This window comes from Gymnogyps californianus, chromosome 1, assembly GCF_018139145.2.
Source record: "Gymnogyps californianus isolate 813 chromosome 1, ASM1813914v2, whole genome shotgun sequence".
NCBI lineage: Eukaryota > Metazoa > Chordata > Aves > Accipitriformes > Cathartidae > Gymnogyps > Gymnogyps californianus.
In genome coordinates, this window is record NC_059471.1 from 131,347,065 (window position 1) to 131,364,971 (window position 17,907).

Genomic DNA, 17,907 nt, shown 5'->3' on the forward strand with positions numbered 1-17,907 from the left:
CATCTTTCCATAGATCAGTCCCTGCTTATGTCTGAGGCTCACTTGTGGGTTAAAACTTTTCTCTCCTCTCTCTCCCATCTCCATCTGCAGGCTGGGTGCTGGTAAGCGCAACCCTAGCAAAGAAACTGCCGGTCGGGCAGAGACGTGGTGAAAATGCAGAAACCTCTTTGGGAGGAGAAGCTCCAGCCCAGCAGCGCCATTCCTGTGCTACAGTGGGAGAAGGACCCATGGGCCACTGTTGGCTTCAGAAATGGGCTGAGCCGCTCCAGCAGTGAGGAACGGTCTGGGAAGCAGGAGGTCTTTAAAGCTATGGGCAGTGCAGCTTCAGAGGACCAAGCCTTGGGACACTGCCTTTCGTCGACACCCGGAGGAGACAGCACAGGGGCACAGCTCCCTCCACGCCAAGAGCTCACACTAGCTGAGAGTTAATGCATAAATGGTATATTCAGCTGCTTCTCTCCAGCTTCTCGTTAAAGTCATGCCCTTCTCTCTGCAATGTCCAGAAAGAGCAGACGCTCTGTGCCAGGTCTGGAGGCCCTGGGCTACAACAAGCTGCGATGGCTGTCAGTCGAGGCTTTCCACAAGGTTCTGTGGAGCATACCTAGATGGCTTGTGTTCTTATTTATCATTACAATGCTAATTCCATTATAAGTTTTAAGGCAAAAAGGTACCGGGATGGGTTTACCCCTGGAAACGATGAAGGTCCGGCTGCCTTCAATGCCAAGGACAGGCACGGCTTGTTAGACCATGTGCACAGACATCTGTGAGGAGGAGCCCTGAACCGCACCATACTGTCTGTTGTCACAGGCATTGGCCGTCTGCTGGTTGCCAGAGGGAGGGCTGATCATGTGCATCCCGTGATCCATCCCCGTGGAAAGGTATTGCCTCTCTCCGAAGGCCCCGCTGGATGGGGAAGAGCAGAGTAAAGTGCTTTGGGAGGTGGTGAGTTTCTCCGGGCTCGCCGCCAGCCTGGGGGAAGCAGGGAAATTGTATCCATAGAGGTTGTAGGGATTGTGCAGGGAGAAGGCGTTGTAAGAGCTCTGCTGCATGTGGCCACCACCAAACATGTGTGAAGAGGAGGAGGTGGAGGCAGGGTTGCCTGCTTGCATGACATACTGAAACTGGGAGCTGGGGAAGGATCCCAGCTGGCTGCTGTACGCCTCCATCTTGCTGTTGCTGGGCAGGGAGGAAGGAGTTGGCATTCCTGAGATCAAGGATGGAGTCCTCTGAGGCATGAAGGTTTCGGAGGGCTGCGAGGCGGAAGCGGTGCCACCCTGCAGCCGGTTGTAGCCGCCATCGCTCAGCCCCGGGTAGCTCTGCAAGGCGGCCATGTTGCTTCTGGCACATGGGGGATAATCAGACAGGTTGAGGTTGCAAAGCTGACTCTCCCGGCAGCCAACGTTGAAAGTGTTGGGGGCCAGATGAAAGGCTGGAGGGGAGCAGGATGGAGAGAGAAGGTGAGAGGAAGCAGAGGGCGATGGAGTCCCTGTGCTGGAGGTGGTCGGGGAGGTGCCTGTACTGCCTCCTGCAAAACAAAACACATAGGAGGATGTTCAGAGCCCAGGATCACATCTGCAAAATGAGATGGTCTCCTTAAAAAACAGCTTAGTTTAATAAAGAAACAAGGTTGGTAAAACGGCCTCTGGAAAACTCAGCCTTTCTTGGCAAGGGCCCTCACTTTATTAATAGCATCCCTTGGTCTTTCCCACTGCTTTTGTGTTATGACTTTGTTTTTCAATGGACTTTTTCTTCCCTTTTAAAATAGGAGAGGGAAGCAAGCCTGCCACAGAGCAATCCAAGACAGTGGGAAAAGCTGCGAGGAAGCACCACTCCATCAGTCAAGAGATCTGCCATTTCCAGGCATGTTTATCTAGTCTTTTTTTTTTTTTTTGGGGGGGGGGGGGAAGTCTTTTCTCCTCTCTCCTGGTCTGCAGGAAGACCACCAGTCAGTGAGCTGTATGGCCCTGCTGCAAACATGCTTTATCATCCGCTCAGGTGGCTTGTGGTGGGAAGTGGCTGAAAGCATGTTGGACTTCGGCACCATTCAACAGTTTTTTCAGATGGCTCATGGTGCAGTGGTACTGATTTAAGCCAGAAGTAACACTAAAATGAAGGGGCACAGTTTCAAGCTATAGCCTGTTCCACAGAGCGGAGAAAGGGGATGTCTCAGGATTTTCAATCATGTGCTTTAACTTTAAAAGGTATTCCATATGTTGTATCACTGGTATTAACAAAATATTGATATATATGCATGTCGGTAGTATCAATGTGTTATACAACATTTATGCTATGAATGATAGAATTGATTATTTTGCACAGCAGGGATGCTCACATGTTCTGACCTGGGAAAACAATACTGCGTAATACTACCAAGAACAGTAACAAACCAAAAGTAAGTGATATGAATAAGCTGATGGCACAATTTTGAGCTTGAGAAGAGATTATTTATAGGCAAGATTCTGAGTTAGAGGAAGCTTCCTTGGTCAACCAGGAAAATCAGTTCTGTGCTTAAGGGAATGCAGTTTTCTGGTGTGAAACTTTTTTTCGTTTGAATGATTCCCTTTGCATGAGATCCCATTTCTGCATTAGGGCAACTAACACTGAAGACTCTTGTAAAAGGAGCAAAGAGGTGCTGGTGAAGAGATTTGACCAGGGGATGAGTATAACCAGAGGAACTAGGAAGACAACTGGTGAGGCAGCATTTTGGACCAGCTAGAAGATGACAGGTGAGAGGCAAAGGGACTGGGAAAGAGGGTGTTAGAGTGGGCAGCTGAAATTTAACCAAGGCAGAGATTGCACATTGAGGATCAAAAGTAAGGGACAGCTTTCTCTTGTGTCGCCTTGTGGAAAAAAAATAGCAGGATTTTGAGACCAGTCTAGGTCTGCTGCAAAATGGGGGAGGAACTGAATGCAGTGTTGGTTGATGAAAAGAGAATAGGTGATGCTAAATGTTAAGACATGCACTAGAAAGACAGGTTCTGTGTCAGTATATGATGGTGAGAATATAAGTGAGATTATATCTGACTCTTTCTAACACATTTAGGATGAAACAGAATGGGGCATTAGAGTGAAAATGTAACTTTCAGACATTAATAGTATTGGGGATTTTTTAATTTAAAAAATCTTTTTAAACAAGAGCCAGAAAAAAGAAGAAAAACAGCCTTGGGTAAGCACAGCCTGGAGTGGCTGCTGTTGACCCAGGCAGCATCAAGAAAATGCATGTTTCTGTGTTGCTAAGTCAAAGCAGTCATCCCCATTACCAGCCATGGGGAGGAATGATTATTGCTAAGCCACTGACTCCTTTTGTCATTCATTGCGTCAAATGACCATTAAAATTAACAAGAAAATTTGAAGTTTCAAATGGCATCATGGACTCTCTCATCATGTCCCTTCTTGACAACACAGAAATGCTCAAACTTGCTAGTGCATTTTAGATCCAGAGTTCAAAGACTTCTTGTGTGAATTTCTAATTTAGCATTTATTTTAAAAGGTATACTTCCCTGGTTCATTTAAAGTCTCTGACAGACAATCTCTGCCTAATTTTGTTGTGGTAAGTTAAGATGGTACCTCCTCCAGCCTTTCTCCCTGTCTCTCTGTTACAGGTTGTCAATACTGCAGCAGGGTCTGCAGAAGGGAACGTCTGCCTCTACACAAGTAGTTTCACTGCAAAGTCTATTTTAGTTGAGATCGCTGATAAAAGTGTGGTTGAACCGAGGTACACAGACACACATTTTCCTGTTAGCCCTGCACTAAAGAGGGTAACCTCTGACAGAGAGGGCAGGCAGACAGCTGAGTTCATATATCATCACTTAGCTATCAAAGCCCAAAATACAGAGGTCACATAATCACAAAACAAATACAGCACAAAGTGAGACGTATTTAACCCGCAGTAATCCTGCACTTGATTCTTTACACCACATATTTCATGAACAAACTTCAGATGGTGACTTACTTGCTGACAGTGTCTGGAGAGTAAGTAAAAATACATATGTATATATGTATGAGTATTTAATGATCTGTTTGAAATAAAATACGTAGAATAAATGATTAACTGCAATGTCTTCATTTCAGTCTTCCTTTACCCCATAGTTAACCTTTAAAAACTATGCAGGAGAAGAGCACACACACCAGTTACCTCAAGCATTAGGCTTTAAACATCTGCTAAGGAGTTATGATTGAGTCGTACCCATAACTGAGCCTTTGGCTCCACAGAGTAAGAGTAAGTAGAGATCTCTGATTAGCAATTGCGAGGGTTGCTTAACGGTTCCAAAACTGAGAATTGCACATTTCAGGTTACCGCCAAAGAGGGACTGAAGTGATTCTGCTCTGAATTATCCCTATTTGCAGGCCAACAGAAAAACCCTGAAGTGACAACACAGCAATTAGGAAACAAAGTAAAAAAGATTTTTTTTCTTTTTCTCTGCAACTTTAAAATGATGAGGAGGTGAGAAATCTACCAACGGGAGAAAACGCCAGACCTGACGACTCACTTTCAAGAATGCTTTGCTGCCGATGCCAACCACAAGCACAGGACACACCGCGCTTCTGCTGCAACAGAGCATAATGCAGAAGCCTGAAGTTCCTGATCATTTGCAGAATAATCTTTACACTTTTAAGTGGAACAGGAAACAACGCAAAGCAAGGACCATCTCAGCTCACTCTCTTCAGAAGGCAAACAGCTCCACTCTGCTCTGAATGATATTTCTTATCCATCTTTGCTGGCACCACTAAGTATGGGCCAAATGCAACCTGGACTTTGTGAAGTTACAACTTGGACTGTAGTTGTTATAAAGAAGTCAGACAAATACCCCTAGAGATGGCAGCAAGCCCAGAAAGTATATCCACACCGTACTACAGTCTCAAATACACAGATGTGTATGTCATTTTAATGGAAGGCATGGATATAAACCAATCTAGTTAAACTGATACACAGGACTATGTTTAGGTCTGGTTTAAGTCAACTGAAACCACATTTAAGCAAGAACAAAATTAATCTCTCGGTAATTCTCCTCTGTTCCTTTTCTCTACCCACTGTTCCCCCTGGAAATAGTTGCCAACGCCAACAGCATTTACCAGTAATATCATAGTATTTCTCACCTCCACACTTATCATGATTCCAAAGTGATTAATTACTATTGTGTCCGGTCTCCAGAAGATCATTTCTGGCCCTGCATACATCAGTCCCACATGTGTGCGGTTAGCAGGTCACATTTGTATAAAATACGAGGTTCATAACTTCAAAGCCCCCTCCTTTCTACCTGAACCCTGCCCCACATGGCAGATGAATGCGTCTGTCCTCACAGTGTCCTGCCGTTACGTCCAGGGTTTAGCCAGGCACTGGTGCCATCCTGAAAGGAGCCTGCTCTCTGTCTGGGCCTACAAGTGATAACTAAGTTGACCTTAGCAAAGGGACAGGAGCATTTCCAAAGAGGGGGAGTGGAGAATGATCTCATGCAAGAAAGGTCAAAACTTGCAAAGTGGACCGAAAAGTAAGAAATCATTAGTAAGGAGGGGAGGTGGGAAAAAGAAGAATGAAATCATGGTGGAAGACAGGGAAACCCTGTGGAAAGGGTGGGATGTCAAGGCAAACCTTCTTCCCCATGCCAGTGTTTCCTCTTGTGACACCATATAGAAATGTTGGCTGTGCTACAGTGTCAAATACCTGCCCACAAGGATTAGGGAAGAAACTACAGCTTCTCATCTGGGTACAAATAAGAACTGCAATTAAAATTTCATCTCAAGTAGCTTATGACTGGCCTTCCTTCCTATCACCTATATCCTTCTAAGCCTTGGTAACGGTGCTGTCTCTCTATATGTTCCAAATAGACCCTTGCTTTTGCTTTTACCTAGACAGAGCTTATGTTAAGGACACTTTCAGGGTAAACTGCAAGCGCAAACATACCCAGTCCATGGGTATGATGTGCCTTAAAACAAGAGGCTGGAGTATTCTTGAAGCATTCATCATGCCAGGGCGTCTCAAAGGCAATGGGGATCTCTTCCACACAGGGCAGGTCACGTACAGAACTTCTAACACTGCAGTGTAGATGGAAAACACATCTGCCAGCAGCCAGCATTAGCCAAGGGAGCTTTCTGGCAACAGGAAGACACGGGGGAGAGCATCAGTGCCAAGGGAGTCTGAAGCAATTGTGCATGGAAAATTTTCTGGGATCTCTCTTACAAATGACACCACAGTAGTCAGTTGACCCACAACTTATCCCAACCTCCTTTATCTGAAATGTGCACATAAATCACACTTTGGACTCCACTGCAGCGTATTTTCCTTGATAATATTTCCAGGCATCGGTTGCTACCATCACCTGCAGTGCCCCCGTACAAACCTCTCAGTCCTTGAAGTCCTTGCTTAGCACAGAGGAGGAGAGCAAGTGCAAGCTGAAGCTGCAGTCAGTACAAGATATCTGAACGTGAGTGCCTTGCCCTGTGCAATGGCAGAGTCTCATCAGACAGGCAAGAGCTTTAGAGTAGTCTGGGCAACTTGATCGCTGCCATTGTCTGACCATATCGGCAGCATGCAGCTCTTGGCGTGGTCGGGCTCAGACAGTGATAACCTGGTATTCACTGTCTCGTTAAGAACAGATGTGGCTGAGGATCCTCAGAGTTTGTGCCTTGAGTTTCTAACAAGGATGGGATCTGCAAGGTGATTTGTCTTAAGATTTTACATTTTGATGTGTCAGTCAGCACAAAGTTATTATTCTTTGAGTGCAAACGCTTCTTAAACAGCTCAGCCTGCTTCTGTCTACAAGCTAGTTTAGCTTATCATGGCCACAGGTATGAGCTGCAGGTTCAGCATGGCCAGCCTATGGCCTGGAGGCTGTACTCAGCCCAACAGGACAGTGTCTGGCCCACAGCCTCAGCCCAGCCATCTTCTCCCACCTTCAGATGTGAGCAGGACCTAGCCCAAAGGTCAGGTGCTTGGGAGCGATGAGTGCACAACCTCGCTGATCGGTCTCCTGGAGGAGCCACAACCCCTCTTCTGACACATGCCCAACATGTTGGCATCTCCACCATGTGATAGGCATGTGTCTGAGCACCTGAGGGTGCGGGAAAGAGGGGCTGTGGCCACTAGTCATTCATCTGGCTCACAGCTCTCCTACTGGCACTTAACTTGAGCGCATAAGCCCTCCTGAGAGGCAGTTTATATTTGCTTGGGCACAGAGCCATGCTAATGCAGCTCTCCAGCTTTCCAAATGGAGCTGGCCGGGAGCTGGCATGTGTCTGGCCAGCGTGGAGCACAGACAGAGGAGCCTGTCCATGCAGACGTACTCTAAGTCACTCCTGAAAGGTCTGATTTTTGTGAAGACTCTACAGACATGTACGCATATGTAAAGGGACTTTCTAAAGCATGGGAGAGACCAACTCTTCCCAGTTTTTTGCAATGTTCTACCTTTGGACACAACAGTAAATAAATGTGATGGCATGCGTGCAGGAAAACAAATTTGAACAAAAACGTAAAATCCCATTCCCATTCTGTGCACTCATACATGCATGCACCCTAAGTATGGCTTATGAAACTTACTCCCTGTCTTCCAAGTTACCACACCTTTGGTCGCAGAACAAAAATTAAGTACTTGCCTAAAGATGGAAATCTGAGACAGTAATGAGGGAGGATTTGTGCAGATTGCCAGGTGATCTGACTGATAGATTATGAGGCCAGAGGGTGCCACTGTAATCATCCGATCTCATGTCCTTTAAGACCCAAGCCTAGCACAAACCTGGATTAATTTCTGCTTCAAGCAGCACATGCCTCAGTCCTGCTCGATGCCTACTTGCATCTCCAGGCATCTAAATGCCACAAAATCAGGTGTCACTCCTGTTCTCACATATCATGACAACTTTTGCCTTGCAAGTATTATAACTGACAGCCTAAGGTCTCTCTTCCCGTTCCTAGCTTTCCAAAACTCAAGCCTGAAACCTTCAGAAGGACTGAAAGGTTCTTCATCACATCCTTCTTGTACCATCACTACCTCTTTGAGTTCCCTCTTCATCACCTTGGAAAACCAAACAGCTTTGATGCTTCTTCCTCTTCCTCTCACCAAGCAAGGGTAGGGCCACCTGGTCTGTGATGTGCTGGACTCTCCCTTCGTTCTTTCCCCATTGCTAGGAATGAAAACTTCCCACTTTCATGGGAATGAGAGCCATTTTTGTCTTCACGGAGTGTAGCTGCCTATTTTCTCTCTAGAGCCCTTGGCCAATTATCAAATTATGAATCTGCTGGTAAAATCTTTAAAAGGCCCAAATGAGACCTGAAATCTGCTGCATGCCAACTTGCTGGGTTGGTAGGGGAAACATAAAGAGTGCTTTGCAGTTCTTTGAGATACAGCTCACAGAGCACAAAAAAGATGGTTACAGCAATAGATTTAACAGGGAAAGTATGTACTGTATGGCACAAAAGTGAGGAATGAAAGGAAATTTTATTTAAGGTTAGTAAATTACAGAGAAGGACCTTTTTTTATAAGTTTGCCTCAAATTACGAGAATCACTGGAATTAATGGTAAATCTAGAACAACTCAGAATAACACTTTACTTCCCTTTACCTCTGACAGATTTCTGCAACACAAACTGAGCAGTCAGAAAGTTAGAGATAAAACTTGCCTCAGTCATCCTCCAAGATAAAGTATTTTCAAGATCTAATGGTAAAAACCAACCTTTTTTTCTAATGTGGACAAAAAGTACAATTCAGGACATCTGATTTCCATTCCCATCTATATCCAGAGCACCAAGAGAGCTTTCCCAACAGTAAGAGAAAATATCCCCTTCCCAGTCCCCCCAGACTGTCTTTAATATAAGGGTGTCTGTTCCTCATATAAACACACGGTATTCTTGGGCCAGCTCCACGCTGTCTCAGGAGAAGGCCTGTTGGACATGACTTTCTGTCTTGTGTGCAGACAGTTACAACGTGGCGTACCCAACACTTTCGTGAGCTGTACATCAGCTCCTACAGAAATGTCTCCTGTTTCCCTTCTTCAAGTACAGACAGATCAAATCAACTCAGACTTGGGGGATGACAAGCACCCCAGTATAGCGGAGAAAATTGCTCATCAGTAATAATTATGCACTGTCCCTCACATTTACAACCATCAGCTGGGACAGACATTGACAAGGGGGTCACGTAACAAAAGCTACCATAGGAGATGACACTGAATGAAAACAGGATGCAGAAAAGGACTCCTTGTGGCAAAAATCCTTCAGAAAGTCACAAAAGAAGCTGCTGTAACTTTGCAGCTGAGATTAACTGAAATCGTGGAGATTTCTTTGGTGGTGACAGAAGTAAACTGAATTGCAAATCTCTCCTGCCAATCTTGATGGAGTCTGCTTTGGGCCAACACAGGCCCTGGAAGTTCCAGCATATTAAACGATAAAAAATATGATAAACAACTATAAAACCCCAGAGGCACTGTGGTTCAAAACTTCTGAACTGAGGTAAAATGTCACAGTATCGTGGCAAACTCAAAGTACATGCCACTTTCTACTCATGACAAAATAATGTGCAGCTCTCAGGAAATTGTGCAAATCTTCAAAGTACCATTGCCCCCCTCCATACATTCATGCGAAATCGGATCACCACTCATGAGATAACAGAGATTTAGGCTTCAGTAATTAGACTTTGGGGTAAACACCACCCTGGAGTAACAGAGTGCTTCAGGCTCCTTTCAGGTCCTCAGGAGTGGCACGGACTTTGAGTCTCAGCCCCTCATGTCACACCTGGGAGGATGTCGTGGTTTAACCCCAGCTGGCAACTAAGCACCACGCAGCCGCTCACTCACGCCCCCCCCCCCCCCTCGGTGGGACGAGGGAGAGAATCAGAAGGGTAAAAGTGAGAAAACTCGTGGGTTGAGATAAAGACAGTTTAATAGGGCAGGCAAAAGCTGCACACACAAGCAAAGCAAAACAAGGAATTCATTCACCACTTCCCACTGGCAGGCAGGTGTTCAGCCATCTCCAGGAAAGCAGGGCTCCATCACGCGTAATGGTTACTTGGGAAGATAAACGCCATCACTCCGAACGCCCCCTCCCCCCCCTTCCTTCTTCTTCCCCCAGCTTTATATGCTGAGCATGACGTTATATGGTATGGAATATCCCTTTGGTCAGTTGGGGTCAGCTGTCCCAGCTGTGTCCCCTCCCAACTTCTTGTGCACCCCCAGCCTAGTCGCTGGTGGGGTGGTGTGAGAAGCAGAAAAGGCCTTGACTCTGTGTAAGCACTGCTCAGCAATAACTAAAACATCCCCGTATTATCAACACTGTTTTCAGCACAAATCCAAAACATAGCCCCATACTAGCTACAATGAAGAAAATTAACTCTATCCCAGCCAAAACTAGCACAGAGAGTATTTTAGCTTTTCACTGTGAAAGATGAGACCTTGAAGCACCAGAAATGCCCCTTCCCTAAGGAAAAACTGTCTGCAGCTCAACCAAGAAGAAGCTGGAACAGTTTGTTCCCTGTTGCTTCGTTTAAATGAGGCAATCTACGAGCCATTTGAAGTATGCAGCAGAAACCAGCGCTTGATCCCAATAACTCTGGCAACAACTGCTCTGTTTCCAATCTCCTCTTCAAGGTCAAAAGAATCAAGAAGATAATTGAGACCAAACCCAGATATGTGACCTCTGCCAATAGCCTAGACCGTTCACAATTGATTTTGAAAGGGAAGCAGCATCCAGATTATCCTGGTGGCATTGCTGAGAGAACCGATGGCTGCCATCGGGAGGCAAGTGGCCAAGCAGATGTATTTGTAGGTTGTTCACCCTCCTTTGACATCAGCAGCTCTGCTCTTTTGGCAGACGCTATTTTGGGGATCTGAGATCTCAGATAAAGCCAAAAGGATCTTAACAGTTATTTGCTTCTTTCTGCCTCAAGGCGCCTCTGATGCCTTCAGATGAAGTTCTGGAGGGCTCAGTCTCCCCTCCACTTGAGCGACACGTTTGTGCATTCACAATATTGTTTTCAGATGGGTTCAATTAGGACAGCTCTCAGCACCACCCCCAACACAGAGAAGAATGTTATACCAAAGAAGAAATGAGTAACAAGCAGTACAGACAAAGTTTGGCATGACAGAGGTGATGCCTGCCCGAAAAGGGTAATGTTTACAGACAGGGAAGCTGGAAAAGCAGCAACACCTCAGCTCAGGGTATCTGTCTCCCATCTGCTGATACATCATGCAGCCTTAGGGTCTGTCTGGACTCATCGCTACTACAAGAAAACATTGTTCCTTTCCAGCAGTAAATGAGAAGATTGAACCTCTTCCACACAGAGGAGTGGGAGTCTTTTGTGCATATCCTTGTTGACACAAGGCTGCAGGGTTACGATGTTCCCTCTCAGAGGAAGACAGTAGGAGCTGTACTCAATTGCCAGTTTGTACACGCATGCTGCTTTAGAGATAGCAGCATGCCTGCTGCTACCAGAGATACCTGCTGATACCAGAGGTAGCAACAGCTGTCTTACCAGTGAGGAGCACACCCCTATTTGCCTCTGGTACCCTTTTAGACAAATTTCAAGCTCTTGATGCTAATCTCAACAACCATTAACGACAACTTTGCAGACTCTCTTAACAGGTGGCCTCTCTACCTCAGGTCTCCAGTCCAAGATCAACGCAGATGCTCAAGTTGATGGAGAACGGGTTGAATCTACTGAAAGCAATTGGCAGAGTCCTCAGCAAAGGCACTTATTCAAGCAAAGAAACCTCATTTGAAAGGAAAGCTGCCTTGAGAACTCACCAGTCAAAGCTAAGATGTTTGACTCCTGCGGATTTGGTATGCATGTATCAAAACAGTAATTTAATGGTGAAGTAAAATTTTATGTGCTGCAAACCTGCTGATATACCATATCACGTGATTCTCATCCTGAAATTCTGGTCCTGAAATTCTGCTTAGAAGGCAACTCTTTTTACCAGCTGCTAGGGTACCCTTAGATTTTACTTCTTGCATAAGTCATCAGCTTTTGTAGGAAGGATCAGATACTGATCACTATTCTAGTATTGTCACAGTGCCTTTCTAGTCTCTATGTCCTGGCAAAACTTAGAGTCACTGATAGCGATCTGATTGTCACAATGTGCTGTGGGAAACTGTATATCACATAGGAGCCAGCAATGGATCTTTTTACTCTTGGAAAGTGACACAATCCAGAGTTACTGGAACTCTTATTTTCTTTTTCCCCCCTCTCTTCTTTTTTTTTTTTTTTTTTTTTATGTTCCCTGTTAAAATCAAGAAACTGAGCCACATATTTTTAATAATGAGAATCTGGATGAGGTTCAATCTAAATTTTGAAAATATATTCCAATTAAAGACTTTAATAGATTCTTGGCTTTCCCCACATCTCATTTCCATGTGCATTCAATAATCCCAAGCCCCCTTTTTCCCTAGTAATAAGTAGACTGCAGAGTGGGTGACATCATTCTCCAGAAGGTCAGGCTCTCCTGGACTGCCATTTCCTGAGCATTTCTTGCAAAGGTTTTGTTCAGGGGGGACTTTTTTTTTTCAAACTGGCTGCGCATCTGCTGTGATCGTGTCAAACATGGTGCTTGCCCTTGTAAAGCTGCGATGACTTTTGGATTGCGTGCTGCAAAAGAGAGGTTTTGTTCTCAGGCCAGAAGGTTTCACTGACAGAAATGGCATGTTCTTCTCCTTGGCAGGACGATATTGTGACCACTCAGGTCACAGACCTGCAGAGACTTACTGATGCACTTTACTTCAACGGCAACACGTGCAAGTAAAGCTCGTGGACCGCTAGAGTCAGCCACACCAGGCATCTGTGTGACTGGTCGTGATATCAGGCTCTCCAGTTTGTGTGGCAGCTGAAACCTATCATTGTGTAGATTAGAAAGTTATTTAATCCCTGTATGAAACAGCTGCATCCAGCGTGCCGAGTATCAATTCGGTGTGTCATTGTGGCCCTTGCTCAACATACAGCTTGGGCCAAACAAATGAGCAAAGCACTAGGATGTATGTTGAATGGCAGAAAGGACAATGTGGAAAAAATTATAATACCTTTAGGTAATTGTATCATGTGGATGCATCTGGAATACTCTGTGCAGACTTGTTTTTAGAGGAACAATTAAGGACCTGGAAAACTTCCCACTTGAAAAGAAATTAAATGACTGGTGCTATTCACTGTGAGAAGCGCAGAATAGGGACATAAAAACCTGTAAAACAATTAAATGTATGAAGAAGGTGGATGAGGGCGAAATTCTGTTCTCCTTATCTCTTAACATCCCACAAAAAGGGATGAACATTCAGTTAGAGTAGAAAAATCAGAGCCACTTGAATGAAGCATGTTCCGCAGAGATGTGTCATAAAAACATGGAAATTGCAGTCATAAGAGCCTATCGAGGATGGGTGACAAAAAGCTACCACATATTCTTCTCTCTGCAAGATAGCATAGGCCGTAAAGATTCGGTACTTGATCTTCTTTTTGATTAACTATGCAAACTGAGTTTTCGTTCTCAGACATCTTCTCCATCCAACAAATCATTCTACTTTCTTTTCCCTGAATCCTCTTCAATCTCTTTCCACCCTTTAAAAGTACATACAGTAGAAGACCATGTTGTAATGTCAGTTTGCAGCTAGGAAATTGTCTCCCCGCTGCTTACCACTATTTTTTTTTCTACACCAAAGATTGCATGTCCCTTTTTATCACAGTATTACATACACTGTCCCTTGCCTGTGCAGTGGCTTATCCACTGAGACCTCCAAATTCTTGTCAGTGCCAACACTTTCCAGCACACTCAGTGGGTATGTATGTCCTACATTTTGTTTCTAGACACATGATATTGTATCTGGCTAAACTAAAAGCCACGCTTTGTTTGAATGCATGCAGGTTACCAAGCAATCTCTATTGCCCTTCATACCTTTGTCCCCATCATTACTGACCATTTTGCAGTCTTTACGAGATTTGTACCTTTTAGCAACTGCACTGTTTCATTTAGTTCTGGACAAGTTAGCACTGGAACCAGTCTCTGCAGAGCAACACTGGGACTGTCCTCCCTGGATGGTGTATTCACTGTTATCACGTCAGCTTTGAGATCAGTCAGCTATTCATTTATAATACACGCTAATGCTCACTTTTCCAAGTTGGCACATGTGGCAATAAGTTAAATGCTCTCCAAAAATCCATCACACCTATACAGCTATTTCTATCAGTCAAATCTCTAACCTAACCAAATAATTCAGTTGGATTTGTTTGACAAAACTGTTTTGGAAAAGGCAGATAATTTTATGTCATGAAAAAATTACTGAGTCACAAAAGCAAAGCTAAGAATCCATAGCACAGAAAAATCTACCTGGAAAGCAGCAAAGGCACCATATTTATGCTGCTGAAGTCCCCAGCTTCTGCCCCAGAAAGCATCATTTTTCCTACTACTGTAAGGGGGACTCATCCCTTGAAAATCAGGGCTGAATTCCACACTTCCTACATGGGATCTGTTCCATCACTTTGCTAGATTTCATATAACTAGAGCCTACTGCTTTTTTCCTATCCACCACAGACAGCATCTTATTTCAGTACTATTACGTCCTCCCTCCCTCCCCTCCAGGCTGAATAACCATAACTCACTCCTCATTGGTTTCTTCCCAGGCGTGTGGCCGTTTTTGCTACTCTCATCTTGTCTCTGCAGTAAGTGTACCCTCCTCTTAAGTTACAGTGGATACATCTAGGCTTCATGTAGAGCCACAGCAGAGAAGAGAAGTGAGGAAGGATGGTTCACACATCCCAAAAGTCTCCTGTAGCCCCAGAGCAGTTTCCCAGAGCCAGCCATGTAGCACTCCCTCCTGGTGCCAGCTGTTCAGCTCCCCAGGAGCTGATTTGCTTCTCGTCCGTAGCCATAACTAAAAATATCCGTTTTGGTGTCAATCCCAAAGAACTTCATCCTAAACCAGATGCAGCCTATGCAAAACTAACAATTCAAGGGATAAAATGGAGGCCTGCAATTCCTTGAGTGTTTATTCGGAAATGCCACAATTCACCCAGCTTTGGAGACAGACTAAAATGTCTGTTTATTAAAATAATACCCTGAAAATTTCTAATTCATAAATACGCAAGGGTATGAGATAACACTATGCAGCTCAGAGCACTGAAGCTTCAGGTGTGAGAGAGGAGTAGAGTCCCAGGCAAGTCCCTTACATGAAAAGACTGGCTAAGGCTCAGAGGATCTGAGGTGCAATTGCTTATGCTGAAGTCAGCTGTTAAACACCAGTGATTTACTCACCTGTCACACAGTTCATGTGCTTGAAAGCAAGGGAATGAAGAGGTATGGACACTGTACATCCTGGTCATCTTAGGTTTGGAGAGAAGAATCACATGTGACTTAAAGCCACCTCAGCATTTCTTGCTCTTTCTGCCAGCAATTCCAAGACCTCCAGACCAGCATATTTGTGCTGGCCCTTGGGGGCTGTCCTGGCAGCCAGAAATTAACACAGAGTGTATTTGTACCTTGGCTTTGCACCTATTGCTGAGACCAGCACTCACTGGTTGTTACAGCAACCACTGGAGAGGTGAGCACCATGATAGAGGGAATATTTCTGATTCATTATCTTGAAGCCATTTCACATGGCTAAATGCAGAGCTCAAAAGCACAGTTTTGTAGTGAGTTATTAAGTTTTGAGACAGACCTGTGGACACAACTTTAGTTAAGGGCTGCCCTAAACCTAGGGGTGTGTGGTGTGGTGCTGGTGGTCTGCACAGAGCTGGCTGGTCACAGGGTACTGGCTTGCTTCCTGATTTTTCAGCTGCCAAACTATATTAAAACAAGCTAAAAATACATTAAATATTTTCCTTTCCTAATATTACCTTACCACGTAAGCAATAGCTGGACTTGCCACTAGGATGTTATCTGATAACCAATGGGAGGGGAGGGGAGGCGTGTGAGCCCGAATAGGGTGTGAAACAGAGGAGGGAGGCTGCTTCAGCGACCGTGACCAGAAGGAGAGGCTGTTATGTTTCTATTTAGGTGGGTGATGAAAACGTTTCTGAATCCCTGCTTTAACCCGTCTCTGACCGCACGCCCCACTGCAAGTGCTCCTGGACACAAGCCCCTGAGCTTGTGCAAAACCTCTCCTGCCCCATGCTGCGCTGTTTAAGAAGGGTTAGGTGGTTGTGTAAAGACCATGCATGGGGAGTCTGACACAGCTGACAGGAGTGTGATCTGTCCTCCTCTGGTGCTGTGCCATCAGAAGAATGACTTAGTGGGTGAGCTGGGATCCAGGGTGTTGCACGGGGAACTGGAGTGGGGAATGGACAGCCAGAAGAGATCCCCTTCTGATCCTGCCCTGGTGATGGGCATCCCCGGCAGCCACTGCGGCTACCCTCCCTCTGGAGGAGACCATGCCATCCCCAGATGGATTCAAGGTTTGGTGGGAAGTTTTGGGGTGATGTCAAGGTCAAGTGTGAGAGGCTGGAGAATCTGCTACACAGAGCATGCATTTGTTTTTGATTGTTTAACATCACAAGTGTCACATTTGAACATAGTTTTGGATTGGGGTTTTTTCTTGCATTTATATTGGAATAAAAAAAAGTATGAGGTTGCCCTGATACCTCTGTTCCCAGTGATCACTGTGTTTTTAACTTGAAATAGGTTCAATGAAGTGAATGGGGAAGCCCTATCCATGGAAAAAAAAAAAAAAAATAGTAACACAGCCTGAAACTAGAGATGAAAGCCCTACTTAACAAATGAGAGATGTAAAGGGCAGAAGCTATGAAAAGACACAGCATGAACAAGCAGAAAACAGTTGGCCTACCCAACAATTCCTCCCAGCCTTGTACTAACAGAAAGTCTCTCCAGCAAGGCCATCGGGTTTTGAAAGCGAGGCAGCGTGATCCTGGGGGGAGGCACATTTCTGGTTTCCTAAAGCTTCCAGAGGACATACACCCCTTCCCCTTGTGTTTCCACACAAATGGCAAACTCTAACTGTAAATGGAGAACAACGTGTCTGACATGCTGGAACGTTTCCTCAATCTCTCTGTGCTCTCTTCACGCTTAACTCAACTCAAGCCATGTTCTTGGGCTGGTTCTCCCAACCCTGTACTCCTTCCTGCTCCTCCTTCTAGCTCTTAGGTGCACTGGGGACACCAAGGAGATGAAGCGGCTCCATTGCACCTCATAAAGCATGGCCTGTCCACCATTTCCATCCATCCTCTCTGCTGTGTCCTTTCACAGCATGTCAAGAGCTCAATGAGGTATGTGACCCCACCGAACGCAGAGCAGAGCGCATTGCTGCTCTTACACCCTCTTCTCCTGCTCTTTCTACAGCTTTTTGTGTGCCCTTTGTACGCTCACCTTGCTGCTTCTGCATGGTAGTGAAGTCTTCAAAGGTGAGAGTGCGCACGGGGGGCCTCCAGAAGGCGTAGGTCTCCATAATGGCCTCCAGCCCCGTCCTGTGCAATGAAAATAAAGCAAGGAGAGAAGAAGAATGTCAGTCAGCTGGCAAGGGTATCAGTGCCGGGGAAAGAGGGCTCGGACCTCGCTTGACAGGCTGCCAGCGGCCACCGAAAGGTCACTTTGGCACCTGCGAATTCCTCAAGAGAACCTTCCCGCACAGGTGCTAGTCACTAGAGCAAAATGAAATTTCCCCAGCCCAGGATTTCAAAAGCTCCTAACAGTCTTCCAGCACCTTTTCCTTTTTTTAACAAGGATCTCAAACTTTCTGTCTGCTTTGCAGGGGACACATGACCGTCAGCTCCTCAAGGCATGCTTTATCGTAGAGTGGGCTTCCATACTTTGTGGATGCAAGCTGTGATGCAAACAAAGGAAGTCTGGGATTCAGCCTTCAGAATCAGAGAGATTTTGTGAATTGCCTTTCCCTGCCACCTCCTAGTTCTGGACACTGCTTTGAAGTGCTATGGGAAGCCGTCCAAAAGGGAATCTCCTTGGTCTTGGACTTCAACTAGAAATGCCTAAGAGGTTT

The 17,907-nt window shown here is 45.4% G+C and overlaps 1 protein-coding gene across 1 annotated transcript in view; it reads right to left on the reverse strand.

Moving 5' to 3' along the window:
- Positions 1-564: 564 nt before the first annotated feature.
- The window catches only part of TBX15 (T-box transcription factor 15), a 99,163-nt gene continuing 81,820 nt past the window's right edge, over positions 565-17,907 (reverse strand). Inside the window, exons 7-8 of the mRNA XM_050906088.1 lie at positions 17,280-17,377; positions 565-1,525 (exon numbers count right to left, since the gene is read on the reverse strand). Of these exons, the coding sequence (XP_050762045.1) occupies positions 741-1,525; positions 17,280-17,377 (883 nt within the window). The 3' untranslated portion in view covers positions 565-740. The remainder of the gene's footprint in view (positions 1,526-17,279; positions 17,378-17,907) is intronic.